Genomic DNA, 25,442 nt, shown 5'->3' on the forward strand with positions numbered 1-25,442 from the left:
ATTATTAATATTATTATTATTATTATTATTATTATTATTATTATTAATTTTAATAGTGATTTCTGAAGGATCACGTGACTCTAAAGACTGGAGTAATGAAGCTTAAAAATCAATCATCTTTAAAATCACTGGAATAAATGATTAAATTAAATGATAAACTACTTTTGAACAGTTTCTTTATAGTGTAAATAACATTTCACAATTTTTACTGTATTTTGATGAAATAAATGCAGCTTTGTTGAGCAGGAGAAGCTTATTTTAAATAATTTAAAAATCATACTGACCCCAAACTTTTGACCGGTAGTGTACATAATTAATTTATGTTTCATATTAGCCAAGTTTCATATTGATAAATGTAGGTTTATTGGCTATTGATATTTGTTTAGTCCATAAACAAATGTCTTCTTATATTCTTTCTTTGTGTCTCTTTGTAACCGTGTTAGTGTTTGAGTATATTATTGTTTTTTTTTATTATTTACAGTTTGCTTCGTTTCTAAGCTCATAATATATATTTTTTTACAATATTAACATTAATAAAAACGTAATTCAAAAAGTGTAAATAAATTTGAAGGAAAATGGATTTAAAATTACTGATTGCAAAAACTTAAGCAAAACAAAACAAACTTTTTTCTCCTAAATTACTTATTTATGAACTAATGAGACTGTAATAAAACTGGAATATATAAAAGTACAACAAAAAAGACTTGCATTATAATTAGTAAACAAAGTCATGTCATTAATTAAACTGCTTCCTTTGTGTAACCGGTTCTTTGAAATGAACCGCTCGAACAAACCGATTCACAGAAACGACTCGTCAACAACAACTCGGGCTTGCCGTTGCTAAGCAACTCATATTTCCTCCGCGTCAAAACTGCTGCTTCTGACGTTTAACGTTATGTATCTGTAAATATCTAAAACTCGAAATGCTGGATGCTGCTTTGAGTTCATACGGAGCTCAGGTTGTGCTGGCTTCATCGGGCGACGAGAATCATCCACCGGAGAACATTATCGACGGGTTTGTGGACTATGATGAGCCAACTAACATAGTTTAGCTAACATTAACGCTAACAAAGCATTGACCGAATATCTTTGCTCTCATTAACATATTTTGTTTCTTTCCATAGAAAAAAAGAGACGTTCTGGATTACCACAGGCCTGTTTCCACAGGAGTTTATCATCCGTTTCCCAGATAACATGAAGATTCTCACAGTCTCCATTCACAGTTACAACAGTGAGCTTTCAAAACAAACATTTAAGGGATGTTATCTCATGTAATGTTGTCTAATGTAGTTTATTTCATTGCAGTTAAAAGACTGAGGATAGAAAAGAGCACATCCGACGATGGTGATCATTTTGAAGAAGTTGCAGATACAGGTAGATCTGAAACCACTCGTATTACACTGTCATTCATTGATTTTCCTACTGAGGTAAAGTTGGTTTTACATTCGCACATTCATTCAATGGCAATTTGACATTGTCCCTATAATGTTTACCATGATACTTTTTTGATATTCGGTCTGAAATTACAAGCATGACTTTACAACAACATCAGCAAACCCACAAACTGTGAACCCTGTTGTACTTTGAGTTATTGGCTGCTAATATAATTTTGCTATATAGAATACGCAAATAAAACATTTCTGAAATTTTCTTATTGAGAAGGTCAAAATGTGCGAATATAAAACCAACTATACCTCAATGATTTTCCTATTTATTTTTGAGCGTCATTTTTACTCAAATATTGTTTGTTTCAGAGTTTGAGCACATAGAAAGCAGCCTGCAGGCCAACGATGTTTCTGTGAGTTAGCCACATTTCATTTAATCTCTACATACAGTAAAACACTTCATGGTGCATACACTCATGATCCCATAATTTTTCCTTTCTCTCCAGGTAAACGTATCAAATGCAACACATTTGCGGTTCGTTATATTGTCTGGATATGACCATTTTGTGTCTGTGCACAAAGTTAGTGTAGAGTCATGAGATCTGCATCTCTTTTTGTACATTTTCATCAAGCATCTTTCATCTAAAGCTTTGTTATAAAAATAATCATGTGGCTCACTGTATATTTTTCTTAAATAAATCTTTAATTTTTCAGTTGTTCATTCAAGTCTCCTCCAGTGTTTCTATGACTTTTGACTTATCTTTAATCGAAATAAAGCTTTATTAAAAATACAAATATTGGATAAAAAAATGTTCATGGAAATTTGCCCTGACAACTGTAATAAAAGAAATTATGTGATACAACAAACGCTAAAGTATTAAAAGTACTAAAACACAGATAGAAAGGTTTAAAGTTTTAAAATAGGCAACAAAAGCTGACACAATTACAAACATTTGAAATATAATTTAAGATGAAAATTACAACTATAAAAACAACAGCTAAACTAAACAGACTAAACTTTATAAGTCTTATACCCTTTCATACATAGATAAATGCAAATAAGCAAAACATCTCTGGCGTCTTCATGTTGTAAAGTCATTTTGATTTCCAAAATCAGCACATTGAATTTATTAAAAATATTAAATGATTTGTCTAAATGGACAACAACTCAGTCTTTAAACTACTGACTATAGTTAACTATAAGAGATGTTGGACCATATAAAGAACAAATACTGCAAGTACACATATTATACTTAAAAACAACCAGATATCCACACATCATATGAAACACAACAATCTGTAATTGGTTTTATGGATTTTACTGTAGACGTCGAATATACAAAGATGAAACAAGTTAGTGTGTAGAGCCTAAAATGGAGAGAAAATCAAGTGTCTAATCTTTCACAAAACCAGATTCACATTCTGAAGACTCCAAAGCGTGTTTTCTGTGTCGGGGCATTAAGAGCAGCACTTAGACTCAAACCCAGGACAAGACGAGTGTCGGCAGGGTCAATGATCCCATCGTCCCACAATCTAAATGGTTAGAGGAAGTACAACAGAGCAAAAATCAGACTAGGCACGTGGTGAAAAAGTAGTATACCCTTGTTTGGTCATAACATAAATTGTACAATTTCAAACATTAAGGGCTGTTCACAACAAGGATTAGACCTATAATTATAATATTTTACTATATTTATGTCCAGACCAGCAAACAAGAACGCTGTTTATTTTTAGATTATGCTTTTTCATTTTTGCATTAGTTAGCAGATGTCTTCGGTGTGCTGTGTTTCTAGCACATCTGACCAGTGAATACAGCTCTTGTAATCGGTCTAATCCAACAGAGACTTTAGCAATCACAGTCAGTGTAGTGGAATAAAAAAAAATATTTTTTTACAAAGGTATTTTTTTACTTCAGTTTCCCAGCTTAACCTGCAAAACCTCCATGTATATTTTTTTATATTTTCCATGATACAACAAATTGTATTCTAGATAGTAAATGTAATTAATTAATCTTTGAAAAGCAGGCTTGACATCAAACAGTGTTGTGCTTCTCTACAATTTGGTCTGTAGCTTTACATTTTGCAAGCTGATTATATTTCAATGGATTCTGATTCTGGCTGTCAGTGTTTTATTGTTTAATAAGCTGGAATAAAAAAAAAGATCCTGAAAATGTATTCAATTATATTGTTTCCCTTGATATTTAAATCGTTATGGTTGTGTTCTGAACTTATGTTTGATGTGCCCTTTCAGGCCAGTATTAAAGACATTTACTTTACAAAACAAATCTATATAAAACAAAAATAATATATTAACCTTAATAATTATTAATGTACCCAAAGCCAAATTGTACCTTTGTTTAAAAAAATAAATCAACAAATCCCTTGTTATAAAATAATAAATTACTGTTTCAGCATTCTATCAGCATATTAGAGTGGTTTCCAATGGATCACATGACAGTTAAAACTGCAAAAATTTCAGTTAGGCCGTCAAACAAATGTTACATTTACATATTACATTTTAAAATATACTTGTTAATTTTGTTAATAAATTAGTTATTTTATTGTGGTTGTTTTTTAATATCAGTTGTTTTTTAATGTTGTTCTTTTTTTCCCAATAAAGGGTTGCTTAGTGAGTGCATCAAAAATATTTTTTACAAAATTACCCACCAACATTTGAACAATATTGTACTGAACACTGAAACATATTGACATCAACCTATTTACCTGGCACTGGAATAATATGGGTTTCCCTCCTCTTCAAAGCGTTTGATAATTGGTTCTTTCATTGCAGCTTCCTGCTCTGCAGTAAACTGGAAAATCACCACAAATTATAAACATTTATTTAAAAAGATTCTTTAAAAAATAAAAAATAAAAAGTTAGGTAAAATTCACTAAACAAGATAAGTAAATTTGTTTAGTTTTTCATCTTTTACCTCTTTTCCTTCTCTGGCCTTCTGATCCTTGGTGATGGTGGCCAGGACAGTTGCGGCCTGCTCTCCTCCCATCACTGAGATGCGTGAATTAGGCCACATGTACAGGAACCTGGGCCTGTGAAATGAACACAGAGACACTTTCATGAGGCTGTTTATTTCAAGCTCCTCAACTATATTCTTAGTTAATCAGACACATTAAACTTATTTTTACTGTTGTACCCGAGCAGGGATGTTCAGAAAATACTGTTCATTAATAAAGCTTACCCATACGCTCTGCCGCACATTCCATAGTTCCCTGCGCCATACGATCCTCCAATGATGACGGTAATTTTAGGCACATTGGCACAGGCCACAGCAGTCACCATTTTAGCCCCATCTTTAGCAATACCGCCAGCCTCATACTCCCTGCCAACCATGAAGCCTGAGGAAAAGACAGAGAACATTATGTGATAAAGGCAATTACACTGGGCATATGAGAACATTTGTATACTCTCAGTATCAGTATCGTAACTGTTCAGATGAAGTATAAATACTGACCTGTAATATTTTGAAGAAAGAGGAGTGGAATGTTTCTCTGACAGCAAAGCTCAATGAAATGAGTTCCCTATAAAATATAATTTTTTATTGTAGCGGTCATTTAAAAAGGTACACACTGTCTATCCATCAATGGAAAACAACTTGATGGGTGACACATATCAACTAATTTGAGTTTCAAGCGCACACACACAAAAACATGGATGACATAGACTAGGTTTTTGAATGTACTTTATGGGAACTATTCTATTCAAAAGCAATAGATTCTCTGCCTTACAGTTGCTCTGTAATTGCTACTGTAGGGTTCTGGTATTTCTAATCTTGTTTTCTTGATTAGACATTGTTCTGTTATAATTATATTAGATATACACATTAGACATAATGAATTATTTCCAACTAAAAAGGAATATTAAGTACAGGGTGGGGTTTTATTTTTGCAGTTCTCCTCTCTTATTTTTGTGATCCAACTTGCCTCAACACACCTGCCTGAATTTTCAAGTATACCTAAGGTGCGTCCCAAATTGCATACTCAGGCACTATGCCATTTTTTAGTATAAATAGTGTAAGTAGTGCAATCACACTGAAAACTCAAAAAATAATAATAATAATAATTAAAAATAAATTGTGCACTTTAAATTACCCGCATATTCACATGTTTAATCTTTAAAATCAAGTGTGGTAAGTTGGACACTTTACAAAGTCAATGGCTGCTGCTTTGCTCATGTAGCGAAAGGGTCGAAGCGGGTACTCATGTTGGATTGCTTTATTTATTTTGGATTGTGAAAGTAAAATTCTCCTTCAAGAGTGATTATATCGCCTCAAGATGGTGAATGCGGTTATACTCATGGCAGGTATTATTTAGTAGTCTGGTCATTTATATAAATAATTTGGCAACCGTCAAACGTCATCAGGGACATGGTTTGTATTTCCTCTAAGTAAAAAAAAAAAAACATTAGTGTTCCATTTGGGATGACACTACATACATATGCTCTGCTGTAGAGTGTGCAAGTGCATAAGTACATAGTGCAAAAGTGCATAGTGTGCCACTTGGGACACAACTCTAGTAAGACCTTGATTGGCTTGTTCAGGTGTGTTTAATTAGGGTTGGAGCTAAACTCCAAGGACACAAGCCCTCCAGAGACAAGTTTGGTGACCCCTGTCTTAAAGGAACATTCCACTTTTTTTGGAAAGACTCGTTTTACAAGTTTAACAGTTGAGTATTTCCTTTTTTTAATTCAGTCAACTGATCCTCGGTTCTGGGACTTTTAGCTTAGCTTAGCATAAATCATTGAATCAGATTAGCATCTCACTCAAAAAAAAAAAAAGTTTGGTTCAGACAATTTTCATATTTAAAGCTTGACTCTTCTGTAGTTACATTGTGTATGAAGGCTGATAGAAAATAGGAAATGTTTAATATTTATAAATTTATCTGATTCAGAACTACAATGAAGTGATTCTGACCTTCTTAGCAGATTCTGAGAACAGTACACCATTATTGCCAATAATTCCCACTGGGTAGCCAAATATCCGTGCAAACCCTTAAAAGCAAATTAACAAAACATGTTAAAAAATTAATGTTGGAATTTACGTACAAAAAGATGATTATGGTAAAACATCAACCTGTGATGAGTGTATCTCCATAGAAGGCCTTGAATTCATCAAATTTACTGCCATCAACAATACGAGCGATGACCTGAAAGTCAGAACGGTCTTTAAGTTCTGTCTCTTGATGCAGCTTAATATTTTTGTATCCCAGTGATCAAGTCGTGACCAATACCTCACGAATGTCGAAGTTGCGTTTGAGGTTGTCACCCACAATTCCATACAGCTCATCAGCAGGAAACAGAGGAGCTTCAGGAGGTTCAACAGTAACCTAATAAATATTGGCCGATAGAACAAAATCAGCAAAAGAAAAAAATATCAGAGAGATTAATTATCTCTAAGAACACGAGAGCAGTGTGTCCTCACATCCAGATTCTTCTTGTAGTTCAGGCTTCGTACGGCTTTCCGTGCAAGATGAAGGGCATGATTATCATCCAGGGCGTAGTGATCAGTTACGCCTGACTTTCTGAGGAGACACAAATGTTCAAACAAGACTAAATAAGCATAAAATCAAGCATTATATTAATACAAACATCCAAGTGATTCTCAAACCTGCAGTGAAGATCTGCGCCTCCCAGGTCTTCAGCAGAAACCTCTTCACCTGTAGCAGCTTTTACCTGTTCAAAACACAACTGAACATTTACTACTGCTTAAACTTAAGCAGTTGAATCCAACTTAGGATGTTAGCTCATACCAATGGGGGTCCACCCAGAAAAATGGTCCCTTGTTTGCGAACTATGATGCTCTCATCAGCCATGGCAGGCACATAGGCGCCCCCTGCTGTACAGGAGCCCATCACAACAGCAATCTGAAATATTACAGGTAAAACAGTTTTACCATGATGCATCAGCTCCTTTTAAAACAGATGTAGAAAAACAGTTTATGTCATGCACCAGCATTTTATATTCACTTATGGATCTATAATGAAAATTAACTCATATTAATGGTTGTCAATGTCAAAGCCAAGTAAATAAAGACATCTCATACTGGCTTAGATATTTCTAATGGTATTTTTTTTTATAAATGAAAATGATTATTATTTTAAAATCTGATTTTAAGACTAATAATGCATTTTCCATGTTATTAACAATAATATTATTTAAATTAACATATTTAATTTATAATGCTAATGCTGAGGTAAGTAACAGCTTTAAATAACAAAAGTACTACATGTTACTATAAGGGCTTTTAGTACAGCAAAGGACTTAATTACGGACCGAGCACCGAAACGGTGCGTAGGCCCTATTGGAATTGCTTTGTTTATCCAAATTTGAAATCTTTCTGTCATCCGACCAGTGTAAATAATCTCTTTATGATTTTGTTTGTTTAAAAAGTCAGAAAAATGCTTCTTCTGATTTATATGTGCTTTCTAAGCCAGTGTGAACATTGCGCTACATTTGCTGTAGTTTCAGTTTACCACTGAAGAAGTTTACCCAACAATCACTTCTGAAAAGCCAGAAATGTGAAGAGAGTCCATTAACAGAAACTAGTAAATTACATTAACTTTAACTATTACACAGGAATAGAAATATACACACAGGAATATTACAATCTGGAATACTTGATTCCGACTGGTCAATCACAACATCCCAAGGTATATTATTCTCACAAATCAGCTTGTCGTTTGAGGAATAGATTTATATACTGCAGTGTTTCTCAACCATGTTCCTGGAAAATCACACAACACTGCATGTTTTGGATGTCTCCTTTGTCTATTACTCCTATTACAGGTTTTTCAGTCTCTGCTAATGAACTATTGATCTAAATCAGGTTTGTTTGGTTAAGAAGACCTGGAAATGTGCAGGGCTGGTGGTCCTTCAGGAACGTGGTTGAGAAACACTGATAAACTGTATATGCTTGTCTGTCACGCCTGTTTGGCGCCATCTTGTGACTGAATAATACATAGGGTACTTATTCATAACGCATATCAGTTACCTCAGTCATAAACATGAGCCTGTTTTGACGCATATGTCTTGCAAATAAGAACAAGACTAAAATAAAATCTAAACCCAAATTCTTTATAATCTAAATAATAAGCACACCACATACCAAAACAATGTGACTTTCTCTCTTTTATTATATTTTTGTGTGAGCTTTTAGCATTTTAGTTAAGATAAACGTTGGAAAATATTTATAAATTCCTTTTAATCATTTTAATTCTCACTCCCTGACTCTCCTTCAACTTTGTCCCTGCTTTATCAGGGCTCGCCACATTAGAATGAATCACCCATTTCAATTATTTGTTGTTTATATTTACTATGTGATAATTTTATTAGTTTAATCTTCTTGATATTGTAAAGCATTTTGAATTACCATGGTGTATGAAATTTTTAAAGCCATTCTAATTGAAATCCAACTAGCAAAACAAAACAACACACAAAAAAAACTATATTAATAAAAAAGACCTGTGAAATTCCCTCTGAGGAAAGGCGGGCCTGGTTAAAGAAGATCCGTCCAAAGTGATCTCTGTCTGGAAACACATCTGCCTGTCTGGGTAAATTGGCTCCTCCAGAATCCACTAGAGAAAAAAACAGATCCGAGTACATCTCACTTCTAAAACTCCAAGCATCAGTAGAAAGATTTTATACATAACATGAACCCTCACAGAAGACTCACCCAGGTATATGCATGGCAGATGGTTTTGCTGTGCGATCTCTTGTGCACGGAGGTGTTTCTTTACAGTAACTGGATAATACGTTCCACCTTTCACAGTAGCGTCATTCGCAACTATTAAACATTCCACCCTGTGGTATACAGACAAACAGGGTGTTAGAATTCATCTCTTGCATGGTATTACTATTGCAAACATAGTGTGTGTGTGTGTGTGTGTGTGTTTATTGTTTGCTCCTCACCCTGATACTCGACCAATACCAGTGATTATGCCTCCTGCAGGAACCTCCTCCTTACCATATAACTGATAGGCAGCAAACTGAGAAAACTCCAGAAAAGGAGACCTGCATTCAGGTAAACAGTAAAACAAGTTCAGTCTGAAATTGAAGAGTCAGGAACATTTCAGTAATGGCATTTTAGTTTGTTTATAACATAGACTGCATCTGAAATCACATATACTATCGGTGAAAAACAGAATAATAAAAGTAGTAAACCTAGGCCTGCACTAGCAAAACATTTTATCTTACCACTAAGAGTTCTCTGGAGTCTTTATAGTTTTCTATCACCCCCATGTGTCACATTTCTTTCAACATACACTATGGGTGCATTCCAAATGGGATACATTGCCCTCGAAAAGGCACTTCGGAGTGAAAAAAAAATAAAGGTTGCCATATGAAAAAGTGTCATTCCAAACCAAAGTGCTCAAAACTGGCCACTTCTAAGGGCCTTTTGGGAATGAAGAATTTTGAAAAATGTAACTGGCAGACACTTCAGGCCATGATCCTTTGGTGTCACACACTTCACTCATTCCAGGGGTGCCCAAACTTTTTCTTATAAAGGGCTAATAACCAAACTTGATGGAGGCTAGTGGGCCAAAGATAAATGTAGTTGCCATGGGAAATTTCCTTATTTATTTAATAATATTTAAAAGTAGAAAACATTGCTTTATGATAACTAATACTGAATCACTTATTTTACATTTTAAAATGAACTTATTACAGTAAATACATCTAATGTATAACAGAATGGAGTTATACTAGTTGTTGCTTTGATTTGCTCACTGATGTCTTTTGCATAGTCCTCTATCAGTCAAGTGACATTTTTTTTACATTTAAAAAAAATCTGATTTATTTACAACATTTAATTTCAGTGTGGTTTTTTTGTAGCTCAGCAATAAAACAAACAAACTAAAAAGTCAAATTAGAAATGATGATCTCTTTTAAAGACATTCGCCACAACCCACTCCATCCTTCTCATTTCTTTTCTCAGATGGGATGGTGGGCCAAATCAAAGGTTACAATGTGCCAACTTTGGCCCGCAGACCCACCTTTGGGCATCTCTGCTCTAATCCCTTCAGAAGGACCCTTCCTAATGGAACGCACCCTCTATGTCAGGGGTGCCCAAACTCAGCGTCCTGCATTATTTAGTTCCAACTTCAATTAAACATCTCTAAACCAGCTAATCAAGCTCTTTCTAGGTGTACTGAAACTTCCAGGCAAGAGTGTTGAAGAAAGTTGGAGCTAAACTATGCAGGACCCAGGACCGAGTTTGGACACCCCTGCTCTTTGCTCAGTGAATAAGAATGCAATGGCTCAACTGACCAATTAGAACTCACTGTGTATTTCTCAGGGAGGAGCTTCACAAAACTAGGAAGTCAACAGACTATTTTAACAGATTTGTGTGTGTTGAGCATCATTTAGGACAACGTTAGTACCTGTCAGCGTTAATTGTGGTAAAAACTGGAGAATTTTGAGCTTTTGTCTGCTAATTTCATCCTCCGGGTTTAAAATAATTTTTGGCATGGGATCAAAATTGGCGACGTAGGCCAAATCTGCTAGTGGAGTGATGATACCTCAATTTCTCATTATTAATCATAGCAGAGTTTTCTTAGCCTATGAGAAGACCCTGCTTCTTAATTAATTATGAGAGTACATGCTTTCTGAAGGCAGACCTGCCAAGCTGTGAGACCCAATGACTGGCTGAGACCGCGTTTGCATGGCACAGGTCATATGTTTTTGTTGATCAATGGGGTTTGTTGCATGTTTTCCCCGCAATTCTGTCAGGGCCGATACAGCTAAGCTGTTGGTTTGCAGCAAGCATTTTTGTCTGGAAAGCTGTACGAGAATTGGAGAATGACAGACTTCATCTTTTATCAGCTGAGTTTGTTACCATTCAGACACATCGCCTATATCCGTGCTGCTGTGTTCGCCTATATTTAAAATTCAGGAGGAGAGAAGTCCTCCTCGTTTATAGTGTTTTTATAAACAGGATAATCTTTATAATGATATAACAAATTGTGGTTTTGTGTATATGAAATTATGAATAACAAAAGTGGCAGGTCATTAAATTACTTACTGTTATTTCTTAGCATTTTAACTTTGTAAACTATAAAATAATGTGTGTCCTCACGGTTTGAGTCTCATTTTGCAAGCCAACTGACATTCGCTCCCCTTTTTCTCCTGCTCTGCTGGACACACCCACTCTTCCATCTACTTGTAGCCCTCCGTGCCCATTTTGGAGCATTTTATGAATAAATTCAGAGGAAGACTTGTACCGAAAGAGGGGGGTTTCATGACTCTTTAAGAACAAAAACAGCATCTAATTTTAGAGCATTTTGAATTGACTTGAAACTTTATTATGGTTAAATAAGAAGCTGCCAAAACAACTGAATTCCTGAAAAAAATTTATATTATCATTATAAGCAATACTTTCGAATGATCAGATCTTTTGATCATCTTTTGGTGCACCTATGTAACACTCTACACAATTTTCTTATGATTTGGGATATTTATTTTTATTTTGTTTTCTTTAAATATTTGTTTTTTTTGTTATTGATTTTTTTTTACTTAATATTTGTAACATTTGTGTAACTAGATGTACAGTGAATAGGTACAATTTAAGTTAAGTTAATAAAAAAAAATAAAAATTCAAGCGACCGTATAAAAACAGATGCTTGACCACCACTTTAACTTTAAGAGTATGTGCTTTCAAATGCAGCCAGTACATTTGTTTTTACCCAGGATCCAACAGCCTGTCAATACGTTCCCGGGGAAGGAGCTTTCCTCTGGATGTGTGTAGGTTTCTTGCTTTTTCTCCACCTCCTGTAAAAGTGACAGTGTTGTGTAAGCATTGGTGTGTGAATATGCTAAATCTGCCACAATATACCCTCATGGCATAGTTTTACTCACTGTTTAATGTTTTAAAGTAAATACTTTAAACTTGCCCACCTAGTTTGATCTTCTCTGCTCTGTCCTTCAACTCCTTCACCAGTGCTTGCATTCGCTCATAATTTTCCTATGATGTGAAAGAATTGCTGGTTTGTGTATTCAGTTTATTGTATAAATAATCATAACTTGTATATTTTTTAAATGTTATAAAGTGGTGTCGCCACGTAAATTTTTTTTTCTGACATTGACCTTGGTGACCTCATAGCAGGTGTTTGTTATAATATATATATATATATATATATATATATATATATATATATATATATATATATATATATATATATATATATAATATATGTATAAAAATGTTTATAGTTGAGAACGACCTTGATAATTCTTTGATGAATATCAAATAAAAATAATTAAATCTGATCAATTATTTCCAATTTACTTCAAACTATTCTTTGATAAATTCAAGTAGTTGTTTCAGAAAACAAAACTAATCAAAGGCACTTGAGAAAAGTTTCCTTCTGTCAGTAAAACGTAATCATGTCACATTAAAATACACATAACATTCAGTTTTCCATACGTTTAAACGCACTGTATTTTCATTACAAATGTAGTATAAAATATTGATGTCCTCTGTAGATATGCACATTAATACACATCTGCATGCTTAAAGTAGTCTCAACCTTTTAGTGAAGGATTCAAATACGTTTCCTCTTCTTGTTGTATATTATGTACTTTATCAAACTTATTTCCCAGTCTATTATCACCCATAACGTAGAGAGAGTAAACATATTTAACGTCTGTAGCAGTGTTTTATGTGGTGACCAAGGACACAACATGCATAACTATCGGCAGATAGCAGTAACTCGAGGCCGAGGCTCCTTTCGCGGCCTACCTGAAATACCGGAGACTGTGTGTCAGGCTGCGAGCCCACTGTCGCCACTTTATCCGCATGGTATAATCTGGAGACGGCAGCATTAACACTCCTGCTCCGAATGAGAGAAACTACCGGTTTTGCATAGTGCAGAATCATGGTTCATCCTCAAAGGACGAACTCTGGCTGTAGCGTCCTCTGACCTCACCGCTTCTATTCGGTCGGAGACGGAGAGCAAACAGTTAACCATGAAGTTTTGCTCGCTTCTCCTCTCTGCCAATGAGAACTGCTGGAACAGGAACAGCCCCTTTTCCTTGCACTATCACTAGCATAAAGTGGCAGGCACTTTTTTCCAGGGGTTTCAGTACAGCGTAACCGCTACTGCGTCATCGGGTGGGCGTGGCCTATCTGTGAATTTGCATAGGTCACGGATCATGCGCAGATTGTGAAAACAGCCGTTGGATTCAGATACCTGTACGTATTGCAGGGGTTTCGTGTCCAATGCCTTTTATATGCAGTACAAAATAGCTGTCCTGATCGCAGGTGTTTCATGTGAAGTCAGTGAATGTTATATTAAACAAATTAACTTAAGATACCTCTCAGATTACATTAATACTGTTATAACTTAAGATACCTGTCCCGATCCCACGGCTTTTGTGCCAAAAACTTTATATATCATATACATTAACATCAGATACCTGTCCTGATCCCAGGTGTTTCATGTATGATCACTTTTATATACATTAACATCAGATACCTGTCCTGATCTCAGGTGTTTCATGTATGATCACTTTTATATACATTAACATCAGATACCTGTCCTGATCCCAGGGGTTTCATGTATGATCACTTTTATATTATATACATTAACATCAGATACCTGTCCTGATCTCAGGTGTTTCATGTATGATCACTTTTATATTATATACATTAACATCAGATACCTGTCCTGATCCCAGGTGTTTCATGTATGATCACTTTTATATTATATACATTAACATCAGATACCTGTCCTGATCTCAGGTGTTTCATGTATGATCACTTTTATATTATATACATTAACATCAGATACCTGTCCTGATCTCAGGTGTTTCATGTATGATCACTTTTATATTATATACATTAACATCAGATACCTGTCCTGATCCCAGGTGTTTCATGTATGATCACTTTTATATACATTAACATCAGATACCTGTCCTGATCTCAGGTGTTTCATGTATGATCACTTTTATATACATTAACATCAGATACCTGTCCTGATCTCAGGTGTTTCATGTATGATCACTTTTATATATATTAACATCAGATACCTGTCCTGATCTCAGGTGTTTCATGTATGATCACTTTTATATACATTAACATCAGATACCTGTCCTGATCTCAGGTGTTTCATGTATGATCACTTTTATATTATATACATTAACATCAGATACCTGTCCTGATCTCAGGTGTTTCATGTATGATCACTTTTATATTAGTTGACATCAGATACCTGTCCTGATCCCAGGTGTTTCATGTATGATCACTTTTATATATATTAACATCAGATACCTGTCCTGATCCCAGGTGTTTCATGTATGATCACTTTTATATATATTAACATCAGATACCTGTCCTGATCTCAGGTGTTTCATGTATGATCACTTTTTTATATATTAACATCAGATACCTGTCCTGATCCCAGGTGTTTCATGTATGATCACTTTTTTATATATTAACATCAGATACCTGTCCTGATCTCAGGTGTTTCATGTATGATCACTTTTATATTATATACAGTAACATCAGATACCTGTCCTGATCTCAGGGGTTTCATGTATGATCACTTTTATATATATTAACATCAGATACCTGTCCTGATCTCAGGTGTTTCATGTATGATCACTTTTATATTATATACAGTAACATCAGATACCTGTCCTGATCTCAGGGGTTTCATGTATGATCACTTTTATATTATATACAGTAACATCAGATACCTGTCCTGATCCCAGGTGTTTCATGTATGATCACTTTTATATATATTAACATCAGATACCTGTCCTGATCCCAGGGGTTTCATGTATGATCACTTTTATATATATTAACATCAAATACCTGTCCTGATCCCAGGTGTTTCATGTATGATCACTTTTATATTATATACAGTAACATCAGATACCTGTCCTGATCCCAGTTGTTTTGTGTATGATGACTTTAAATAAAAATAGAAAATAAATATGTGTTATGTTAATTAACTAAGATCGAGAAAGAAAAATTAACCACGATTTATTACAGAAAATGTGGTATTTATTTGTTTAAACATGACTGAATACCATATTTTAAACTACAAAAACACGGTTAATCTTACCACAACCATTATTATTTGGTTTAAAATGGAAGTACAAAAGCCCAGAGACAGTAAAACGGAGTAAAACGAGGTCAGCCGTTTTTGCTAATGAAATCTTTAAAATATAACATTATAAAACCAAAAAAACAACCTGTATGATTGTTTTTTCCCTCGTTATCCACCGCGGTAGGTTCTTTATCCATTATCATCCTGTTTGAAATGACCGCGCTAAAAAAGAACCTGTACTGCGCATGATCGGTGACCTCTCAGTATTGTTTTTTTTTAAGGGGGCGTTTCCCAAACACCGACCGAGCCACGCCCATTTTACGTCGTGGTAATGAAACCCCTGGAATTTAGTGCATGCCAGCATAAAGTCATATGGCAGAAAAAAAGAAGAAAGTTCTTTGTAGTTCTGTAAGTATTAGATAATTATTTACAAATTAGATAATTGAATAAATTAAATAAATGTATAAATACCCTAATAAAAACAACAATAACAGACCTTTTCATTTTATGTACTTAAAAAATATGCATTTAATCTAGAAAAAAATGAAACGTTTCCTAATACAAAAAATCTCGTCTTTTCCTAACTACAGCATAAAAATATGTAACAAATGATCCACCATTTATGAAAATCGTGTTAAAAGACAAAAAAAATGAATAAATCTGCATACATTTACAATTTCCACTTTTTACAATCAAAATACACAAATCAGTACACTCACCGGCCACTTTATTAGGTACATCTTACTACTATTAGATTGACCCCCTTTTGCCTCCAGAACTGCCTTAATCATACATGGCATAGATTCAACAAGGCACTGTAAATATTTCTCAGAAATGTTGGTCCATATTAACATAATAGTATCACGCAGTTGCTGCAGATTGGTCAGCTGCACATCCATAATGTGAATCTCCCATTCCACCACATCCCAAAGGTGCTCTATTGGATTGAGATCTGATGGCTTTGGAGGCCATTTGCGTAGAGTAACCGCATTGTCATGTAAAAGAAATCAGTCTGAGATGATTCACGCTTTATGCCATGTTGCCTTATGTCGCTGGAAGTAGCCATCAGAAATTGGGTACACTGTAGTCAAAGGGATGGACATGGTCAGCAATAATACACAGGGAGGCTGTGGCGTTGACACGAAGCTCAATTGGTAATTATGGGCCCAAAGTGTACCAAGGAAACCAGCCTGAATCATTGATACAAAGCAGGATGGATCCACACTTTTGTGTGCTTGGTGCCAAATTCTGACCCTACCATCCGAATGTCACAGCAGATATCGAGACTCATCAGATCAGGCAACGTTTTTCCAATACTTTATTGTCCAATTTTGGTGAGCCTGTGTGAATTGTAGCCTCAGTTTCCTGTTCTTAGCTCACAGGAGTCGCACACGGTGTGGTCCTTTGCTGCTGTATTCCATCCGCCTAAGATTTGACATGTTGTGCATTCAGAGATGCTCTTCTGCATACCTCGGTTGGTAATTTGAGTTACTGTTGCCTTTCTATCAGCTCGAACTAGTCTGGCCATTCTCCTCTGACCTCAACAAGGCATTTACGCCCACAGAACTGCCGCTCACTGGATATTTTCTCTTTTTCGGACCATTCTCTGTAAACCCTAGAGATGTTTGTGCATGAAAGTTCCATTAGATCAGCAGTTTCTGAAATACTCAGACCAGCCCGTCTGGCACCAACAACCATGCCACGTTCAAAGTCACTTAAATCACTTTTCTTCCCAATTCTGATGCTTGGTTTGAACTGCAGCAGATCATCTTGATCATGTCTACATGCCTAAATGCATTGAGTTGCTGCCATGAGATTGGCTGCTTAGAAATTTGTTAATGAGCAGTTGGATAGGTGTACCTAATAAAGTGGCTGGTGAGTGTAGAATTAGCAGGCTCTGTATTTTGTTAAAACTAGTTTAAATGCCTTTTTTTCACTTTAAAACTATCACCACATGCTAATAAATAAATATACGAATTAATAAAAAAGCTCCTTACTCTTTTTTTTTTTTTTTACCCAGTCAAATTTAAAATGAAAGGGACAGTGAACAAAACATTTAATTGACCATTTTGTTCCAGATTAGTTTGAGGTTCTTCTGTTCAAAAGAAAGACTTAACAAAATAATTGAAAACTGGTGTACATTGACTTCTATAGTTGGTGTTTTTTATCATATGGATATCAATAACTACTGGTTTCCAAAATTCTTCAAAACCTTTTTATGGTTCGACATAAAAAAATAAAATAAAATAAAAAAAAAAACTTACAAAGGTTTGGAGGCACTCATGAGTAAAAGGTGATTAAATTTCCTTTTTTCCTGAGAGCTAAACATTTAAAACTAAAATTCTGTTTCATTTAAATCAAAATAATTTAGAGTTCACAATATAAAAAAAAAGTTGGAAAAAGTTGAATCCATTTATTTATTTGTTCATTTCATTTGTTTCTAATTACTAAACTGCTGTGATATCCAGACTGCCACATACAGCCAAAACAACTGACAATTGAAAGGTTATTTCTTACTGGAGAAAGATATTGTAAAGCTTCAATCTCAAAGAAAAACACAAGAAATAACATGTTAACCATTAAAAACAAATATATTTCCACTGAACAACACAAGAGCTTTAAACTCAAAATCAGTCAGTAAAAATCACACTGGTGACACAATGTGACTGTGAGTGATGTTCAATAGTAAATAAATAGAAATAAATAAGAGCTGTGATTAAACATCAACAAAAAGAATAAAGAATTGCAGAAAAATTCAACAGACATTTTTTTTCCATCATAAACAAAATGAAATTAGACAAACTATTAAAATTGCTCACAGCCACTCTTTCAGTAAATTAGTGTAACATTGTTCACTCTATAGTGCAATGAACAGAAATAGCAGCAGTGAAAATTACCCAAAAAATCACAAATGATTAGTCGGTATCCTCGACTTCAGTGAAGATATCATCCAGGAAGAACTGAGACACCTGAACTGGATCCTTAGAAGATTCCCCAGCAGAAGGGCTGCTTTGAGGAGACTGAACAACAGAGCATATGATATTATTAAAAATGCCTCAGATGAAAGATGTCAAAATTGCACTCATTACAACACAATGGTTTGCCTATAGATAATTTATTTGATGGCGGTGTGTACAGTACCTGCCCATCTGCCGATGTTTGAGAGGCTGTGGGTGCTCTAGCTGGAGATGAGGTAGGTGTTATAGGAATACGGTGAAGAACAATCTTTGGTGAGAATCCTGATGGTACATGTGTCTCTTCACCAGCTTGCAGTTCAAAACCAGGACTTCTGCTTCCAAGCAAAGCCAGAGATGATACTATTTGGGTTTCATTTCTAGGAGTACAAAGAGACTGATTTGGTCGAGTAGTTGCTTTTAATTTGAACAGCAGAACATATTCTCTTTCTTTCTTTCTTTCTATCCATCCATTCATCAAATATGTTTAGCAAAACGTGTGCATTACTGTAAGTTTTAACAAGATTTTGTTGTAGTCTGGCCTTTCCACAAATCACCACCTTCTCTGGGTGAAAGGGTTTGAATAAACCTAAAAAGATATAAATGCTTTGGTACTTGCTTCCAAAAAAAGGTTTTGGTTGTTAAGGCAGACCAAAAAGATTAAAAATACACCTTTTGAGTAAAGTCAAAGTGAGGGACATTGCCATGATGCAACTTGGGCCCCACCCTGGAGCCAGGCCTGGGTTTGGGGATTGCAGTCTTCCCTATGGAACCCGGGCTGGCACAGCCACAAAGAGTGATGTGGTACCCTCCACCTGTCACACACCTCCTGCAGAAGGAGCCAGTGCATTAGACACAGCAACTAGCTCTCGGGACATGGAATGTCACCTCACTGACAAGGAAGGATTCTGAATAAATGCGGGAGGTTGAATTGTTCTGACAGGAGATAGCTCCCATGTGTTGAAGCCTCCCTAGAAAAGTCTGTGCCAGGGTACTGGAGAGGTCAATGAGGCTGATGGCTAAACCTCAGATTCAGGAGAAACAATGCAGAATTTGTTCAGGTCGTGGAACAGCTCTGCACCCTCTTCTCTAGTGTGTTTGAGGTTTCATGGGAGTCACCTGTTCAGTCCACAGGTGCTTTGTAGACTTAGAAAAGGTATTCAACTATGTCCATCGTGGCATTCTGTGGGCAATGAAATGCTTAAAGTTCGTCTGGTCTCTATGGTTTGGTTGGCATTGCCGGCAATAAATCAGACTTGTTCCCAGTGCACATAGCTTCCTTTCGTCATGTTTTGGACAGAATTTCTACAGTAGGCACAGTCTACAGCAAGAGGGGGTCTAATTCAGGGACCACAGGATTTCAACTGCATTTATTTGCAGATGTTATTGTTCTCATAGCTTCATCTGACCTGGACCTTTCGACATGCACTGAGACAGTTTGCTGCTGAGTGGGACACGGCGAGGATGAAAATCAGCACCAATTGTGCTTGAGAGGAGAAAGGTAGCTTGCCAACTCCAGGTTGGAAGAGAGTCCTTAGCTCACGTGGAGGAGCTCAAGTATTTTGGGGTTTTGTTCATGAGGGAGGCAAGGATGGAACATGAGATTGACACAGACTGGTGCAACAACAGCAGCAATTTGGTCAATGTACCAGTCTGTTGTGGTAAAAAGTGAGCGGAGCATAAAGACAAAGCACTCGATTTACTTTCATCAATTTACTACTCAACCTACGTTCCTGCTCTCAGCTATGTTCCTGAGCTTACTGCCATGACCGAAAGAACAAGATCTTGAATTCAAGTGGCTGAAGTGAGTTTCTTTCACAGGTTGGCAAGGCACATTATTAGAGAGCTCTGTCACCCGGGAGTAACTCAGAACAGAGCTGCTGCTCCTTTACATCAAGGCAAGCCAGTTGAGGTGTCTCCGGCATCTGTTTTGGATGCCTCCTGGTCACCTACCTAGGAAGGGGTTCTGGGCTAAACTAAATTATTAAAAATTGTATGTTCAAATGAAGTGCTCAAATTAAGAACATTAAAGGAAGGGAAAGCTTGACTTTTCCAATTTTGTTTTACTTCGTGACTCAACAGTTCAGAGAACAGGTGTTAAAGCCAGTTCCTGGAGGGCTGCAGCTCTGCACAGTTTAATTCCAACTCGAATTAAGCACATCTGATCAAATCAGTTGTGTCCTTTAGGCTTGTTTGAAACTTACAGGTGAGTGTGTTGAAGTTGAAGTTGGAACTAAACTGTGCAGAGCTGCGGCCCTCCCGGAACTGGCTTTGACACCTGTGGTTTAGAGCATTAATTTCTTCTGTTTACATTACTCTTGTGTTATAAGGGCAACAATGCACTTGTATTAACATTCCAGAAAGCTATTTTATCAGCATCATCATGGAAACATTATTCATCATGCTGTCTGGTTCAGGTGCAGAATAAAAAGTAATGGCAGCAGGACTGAAAAAAAAAACAGTCCTGCGCTGACCTCTAGGCTGTAGGTCTGGGTGTGCATCAAAGGCCTTCTGGGTCCAGACCTGGACTAGTCTGCCTAGTGACTTATGGTGTAGTGGCTCAGGTGGTCAAATGCAATCATGGACCACCCACAGTCTGCCTATTAACCCAATTCTTAAACATGGTGCCATAGGGTGCATTGATTTAATATGTGAAATTGTTCTGATATATGACTTAGGCCCCGTTTACACTAATGCGTTTTAGTTTGAAAACGCATAAGTTTTGCTAAGGTTACGCCATCCGTCCACACTACGCCGGAGTTCTCGAGCGCCGAAAACGGAGCGTTTCGAAAACGCTGGAGAGGCCGTTTTCATTCTGAAACGCTGCTGCTCCGTCTCAGTGTGGATGATGGAAAACAGAGACATCTGAAAACGGAGGCGGGGCTGCCGACATTCGCCTCTCTGATTGGGGCTTTTCCTCGATATTAAGTAGCCTAACATACAGTTCAGTCTCGCATCTTCTCAGTGTAAGTTAAGACTTCGCAAGTTTGATCAAGGCTGCAGTCTCTTCTTCTCAGTTTGATATGGAAAACAGACTATACCGAGGACACGGGTAAATCTTCAAAGGGAACAGCGTACTTTATAACTTCATTCACATCACTCTGGCTACGTTGTTTCACTTTTTCAACAATAAAATGTAAACATGATTTAAGGAACTGCCTATTTTGATTTTAATATTAGCAACTTAACAGACAGCAGAAATGTTGAGGCGTTGTGCTGCATTTATGAGCGTCATCTTCAGTGTGTGGATATTTATAACAAATTGGAGCCGATAACAAGGGCCTCCTTCCAATTTCAGTGAAAATATGAAACCCTCTCTTTTGCTGAATATCAGTTTTAATAATCGATAATGGCCATTATAAAAGTATAACATACAATAAGTTTATACATTATAGGAAATAAAGGCAAGCGATCAGTCAATATACAGAATGTACGTGCTTACATTAATCATTAACTTATCTTTGCGCTCAGCCAAAACACGTTACCTGAGAACAAGTAATAGATTCCAGTGACCAAAGTCAGGGAATATGTCGTTAGATAAAGACAACAAGATGAATGAAATATCACGTTTAATAAATATAGTGAGATTAGATCCAGCAGGAGATGTTTGATGAGAAGTCCGACTAGCACAGCTCTTATCTGGGTAGATTGGCTGCAGCGCTTGCCTGAGAGTGTGTGTGTGTGGTCACGTGATGTGCGTTTTCAGCGTTTTGGTGTGGACGGAGAGCTGTTCAGAAACGCTGGGTAAAACGCGAGTGTGGACGCAGATCGTTTTCATTCTAAAACGCCGTTTTAAAACTAAAACGCACTAGTGTAAACGGGTCCTTAGGTGTGATCTGATCAACCAAAAGCATCTTAATACCACGTGTTAATATGGCCTTTATGTCACTAGTGTGAAATGAAAAGCTGTTCTTACCCTCTAGAAGTGGTTTTCACAGTGACAGGCGTGCTGTGATGTTTTGGCTGCAGAACACTTTGAGCAGCACGGATTTCCTCCATCGACAACCTCTCTAACTGTACTCTACACAAACTTGAGGTCTCTCCTATGTGTTGCCTTGATGGAGACTCCACTGACTCCTTCACTTTTGATGTCAGAGTCCGCTGAGGTGTCGTTGAGGCAGCCTGAGGAGACTTCTGCACTTTAGGCTGATCTTTAATGCATCTTTCAGGTGATCTTAGTGTCATGTGAAATGTATCTGATTTAGAGAAAGACACATTGATGAAAAAATCCTGGAGACTACGGCATATCATATTGTATGAAGAAGAACAACTCACTTGTTGTTGGTGATTCTTTGGCTTGTGATGCAGGCAGACTCTCTTTTGAGACCCCAATCTCTGGTATTTCAGTGGTAGAGTCTATTGGAGGCGTCTATAAAACAGATTTTGTAGTCATTTACACCTTGTTTAAAAGTTAATTTAGGTGATTCTCAAAAACAGTGCAGGTGACAGTATACTCTACAAAATAATAAACATACAGTATTAAGATGAGTGTTGTTTTACAGAAAATATGGTGGTATTTTGGCATAGAGAAATTCTACTAATGAAGCCTTTACCATTTTAAGGTCTTATTAGCTTTCATTGTAATGGCATATACTATTTATAAACAGTATAATATATGTATGTATGTATGTATGTATGTAAGTATATATATATATATATATATATATATATATATATATATATATATATATATATATATATATATATATATATATATATATATATATATATATATATATATATATATATATATATATAAAACATAGGTTTATGACTATAAAAAATAATGTTACATAAAAGTAATAATTACATTATGACTATGAGATATAGAAGTATAATTCTTCAATCTAATATTAACTATCATGTTGCCAAAACTCCCAATATAAGGGAGCACACCACTTTTATCATGCAACGTTTTTCCTTTCAGAATGTTTGGGGGTATATCAACATCTGGACAAGTCTTCTGGAGATTTACCAATACAAAATCTATTACGATGAACTGCTGTTAAATGCTTCCTGAATTAGCTTACATTATCTGATATCACTGAAGGTGTCTTCCTCCTTATTGATGGACTTCGAGCAAATTCCTTATTGTCATGAGGACTGCTCGAGTCAAACATTTTTAGGTTTGTGTTGTTCTCCTCATTCTCTTCAGAAACAGGCACAAATGCATCTGACAGCAACATGTGGGAAACTCCTTCACACCAGTTCTCAATCTCATCTGAGTCTATGGGCAACATATTGCTTTTAAAGGTCCATTCCTCTGCTTGATGGTCCAGAGACTGTTGAGGTGCAGCCAGAGAGCTCTGTGCAGAGCTGGGTGGAATGAGGTCAGTTTCTGAAGGATCGTCTATCCTTTTTGATAATGTAGGTTTTGAACACTGTGTGCCTTGAAATCCAAGAGAGATTGAAAGCATGAAGTTAGAAGCAAATCCAACCAACCTCTCTGCATTATCTAAATAACTATGGTCACAGACATTTTAGCTCAGTAAAAAAAAAATTATGGTTATACAAAAAAAATACAAAAGGTTAATTATTTTTTTAATTTGTCACTCCTAATAAAAAGGCAAACATTATTTATTTATGGCTTAAGATACACATTGCCTCTCAAAGAAACTAAACATCTGGATTTAACTAAGCAAACAGGTAAGAGCATCCCTTAGGATAATTATTGCACTTGTCATTTAGTAACCACTTATCATTAAAGCTAATCTGGAATAAAAAGCTTCAATTTGTTAGAGAACAATAGATTAGGCGACGCAGTGGCGCAGTAGGTAGTGCTATCGTCTCACAACAAGAAGGTTGCTGGTTCGAGCCTCGGCTGGGTCAGTTGGTGTTTCTGTGTGGAGTTTGCATGTTCTCCCTGCGTTTGCGTGGGTTTTCTCTGGGTGCTCCGTTTTCCCCAAAATCCAAAGATATGCGGTACAGGTGAATTGGGTAGGCTAAATTGTCCATAGTGTATGTATGTGTGCGACTGAGTGTGTATGGGTTTCCCAGAGATGGGTTGCGGCTCAAAGGGCATCTGCTGCGTAAAACAAATGCTGAATAAGATGGCGGTTGATTCCGCTGTGGCGACTCCAGATTGATAAAGGGACCAAGAAATTTGCTCTTTGCTTTTTTTAAATTGCATTGGACAATGCATTTGCATTACATCCAATTGTGTCAAAAATGACATAATAGAAACACTAATACTGTATGTTAAATTTAGTAAATGTGTGCAATAAGTTGGGAAAAGACATTATATCAATAGTATTTCCACCACCTTTTCCCTGAGCAGGCCTGTTCCTCTTGGGTGATACTGACGATTCAGCATGTGATGACTGTGCCTCCTCTCTCAGCTGTAGAATTTAAACAGAAGTTTTTACATTTAGTCATTTAGACACATTTAGTGATGCTGAGCAACATTCACATGCACGATATTTAGAATTTATGGATCCTAATGATAAATAAACTATAACTCTTAATAAAAAAAGTGATAAAGTCATTTGTAAAAGCAATTTTTATACTGTCTGCTGGATTGCACTAAATTCAACTACACATACTGTTTAACTAGCGATGGTATGAGCAGGGACCAGTTTTTCAAAAGTAATCCAGTGGTATTTTGAAATAAGTTTTCAAAAGTAACAAAGGGATTTTAAATAAAGATCAGACCATGTAATCCAATCGTACATTCGATTTAGCTCAAACCTGCCATTTGGTTTATCTGAATTGGGATCTATTTGATAAAAAACAAAAACAAAAACAAAAAACAGGATTATCCTGATCCCATCAGAAGGGTGTATTCAGTTGAAATGTAAAAAATTGTTAAAAACATCTAATGAAATATGGTAAACAACAACAAAACAATATCAAAGCAGTATTGTATTAGAACAAACTAAAAAATGATAAATGTTTGTTGATTGTAGTATTTCTGTTTCTTACTATAAAAACAAACAATGGCTGTTTGTGGCCACAAGTATTTTGCCTCCCTGTTGTTCTTTACTAAGCCAGTAAAGTAGGCTACACTGTTGGTTCCATTTAAGGCTCTGGTAAACAGG

General features: G+C 36.1%; 3 protein-coding genes across 10 annotated transcripts in view; 1 reads left to right on the forward strand and 2 right to left on the reverse strand.

Moving 5' to 3' along the window:
* Positions 1–851: 851 nt before the first annotated feature.
* Positions 852–2,176, forward strand: hspb11 (heat shock protein, alpha-crystallin-related, b11). Its single transcript, NM_001080065.1, is given in 5 exon segments — positions 852–1,015; positions 1,125–1,231; positions 1,306–1,374; positions 1,755–1,798; positions 1,892–2,176. Coding segments are annotated over 5 exon segments (405 nt in total). The 5' UTR covers positions 852–923; the 3' UTR covers positions 1,985–2,176.
* Positions 2,177–2,688: 512 nt separating this feature from the next.
* mccc2 (methylcrotonyl-CoA carboxylase subunit 2) lies at positions 2,689–13,340 on the reverse strand. Its single transcript, NM_212927.1, is given in 17 exon segments — positions 2,689–2,918; positions 4,109–4,194; positions 4,318–4,432; positions 4,582–4,738; positions 4,855–4,921; positions 6,313–6,389; positions 6,472–6,544; positions 6,629–6,724; positions 6,820–6,919; positions 7,006–7,070; positions 7,148–7,261; positions 8,859–8,971; positions 9,070–9,197; positions 9,306–9,407; positions 12,080–12,164; positions 12,291–12,357; positions 13,135–13,340. Coding segments are annotated over 17 exon segments (1,701 nt in total). The 5' UTR covers positions 13,273–13,340; the 3' UTR covers positions 2,689–2,800.
* Positions 13,341–17,849: 4,509 nt separating this feature from the next.
* The window catches only part of bdp1 (BDP1 general transcription factor IIIB subunit), a 35,179-nt gene continuing 27,586 nt past the window's right edge, over positions 17,850–25,442 (reverse strand). For all 8 annotated transcript variants that reach the window (XM_073951362.1, XM_073951361.1, XM_073951360.1 and 5 more), the window contains exons 38-43: positions 24,668–24,743; positions 23,436–23,794; positions 22,681–22,774; positions 22,322–22,601; positions 18,593–18,785; positions 17,850–18,471 (exon numbers count right to left, since the gene is read on the reverse strand). In XM_073951362.1, coding sequence (XP_073807463.1) covers positions 18,367–18,471; positions 18,593–18,785; positions 22,322–22,601; positions 22,681–22,774; positions 23,436–23,794; positions 24,668–24,743 — 1,107 coding nt within the window. In that variant the 3' untranslated portion in view covers positions 17,850–18,366. The remainder of the gene's footprint in view (positions 18,472–18,592; positions 18,786–22,321; positions 22,602–22,680; positions 22,775–23,435; positions 23,795–24,667; positions 24,744–25,442) is intronic.

The sequence above is a fragment of the Danio rerio genome, chromosome 5, assembly GCF_049306965.1.
Source record: "Danio rerio strain Tuebingen ecotype United States chromosome 5, GRCz12tu, whole genome shotgun sequence".
Lineage (NCBI taxonomy): Eukaryota > Metazoa > Chordata > Actinopteri > Cypriniformes > Danionidae > Danio > Danio rerio.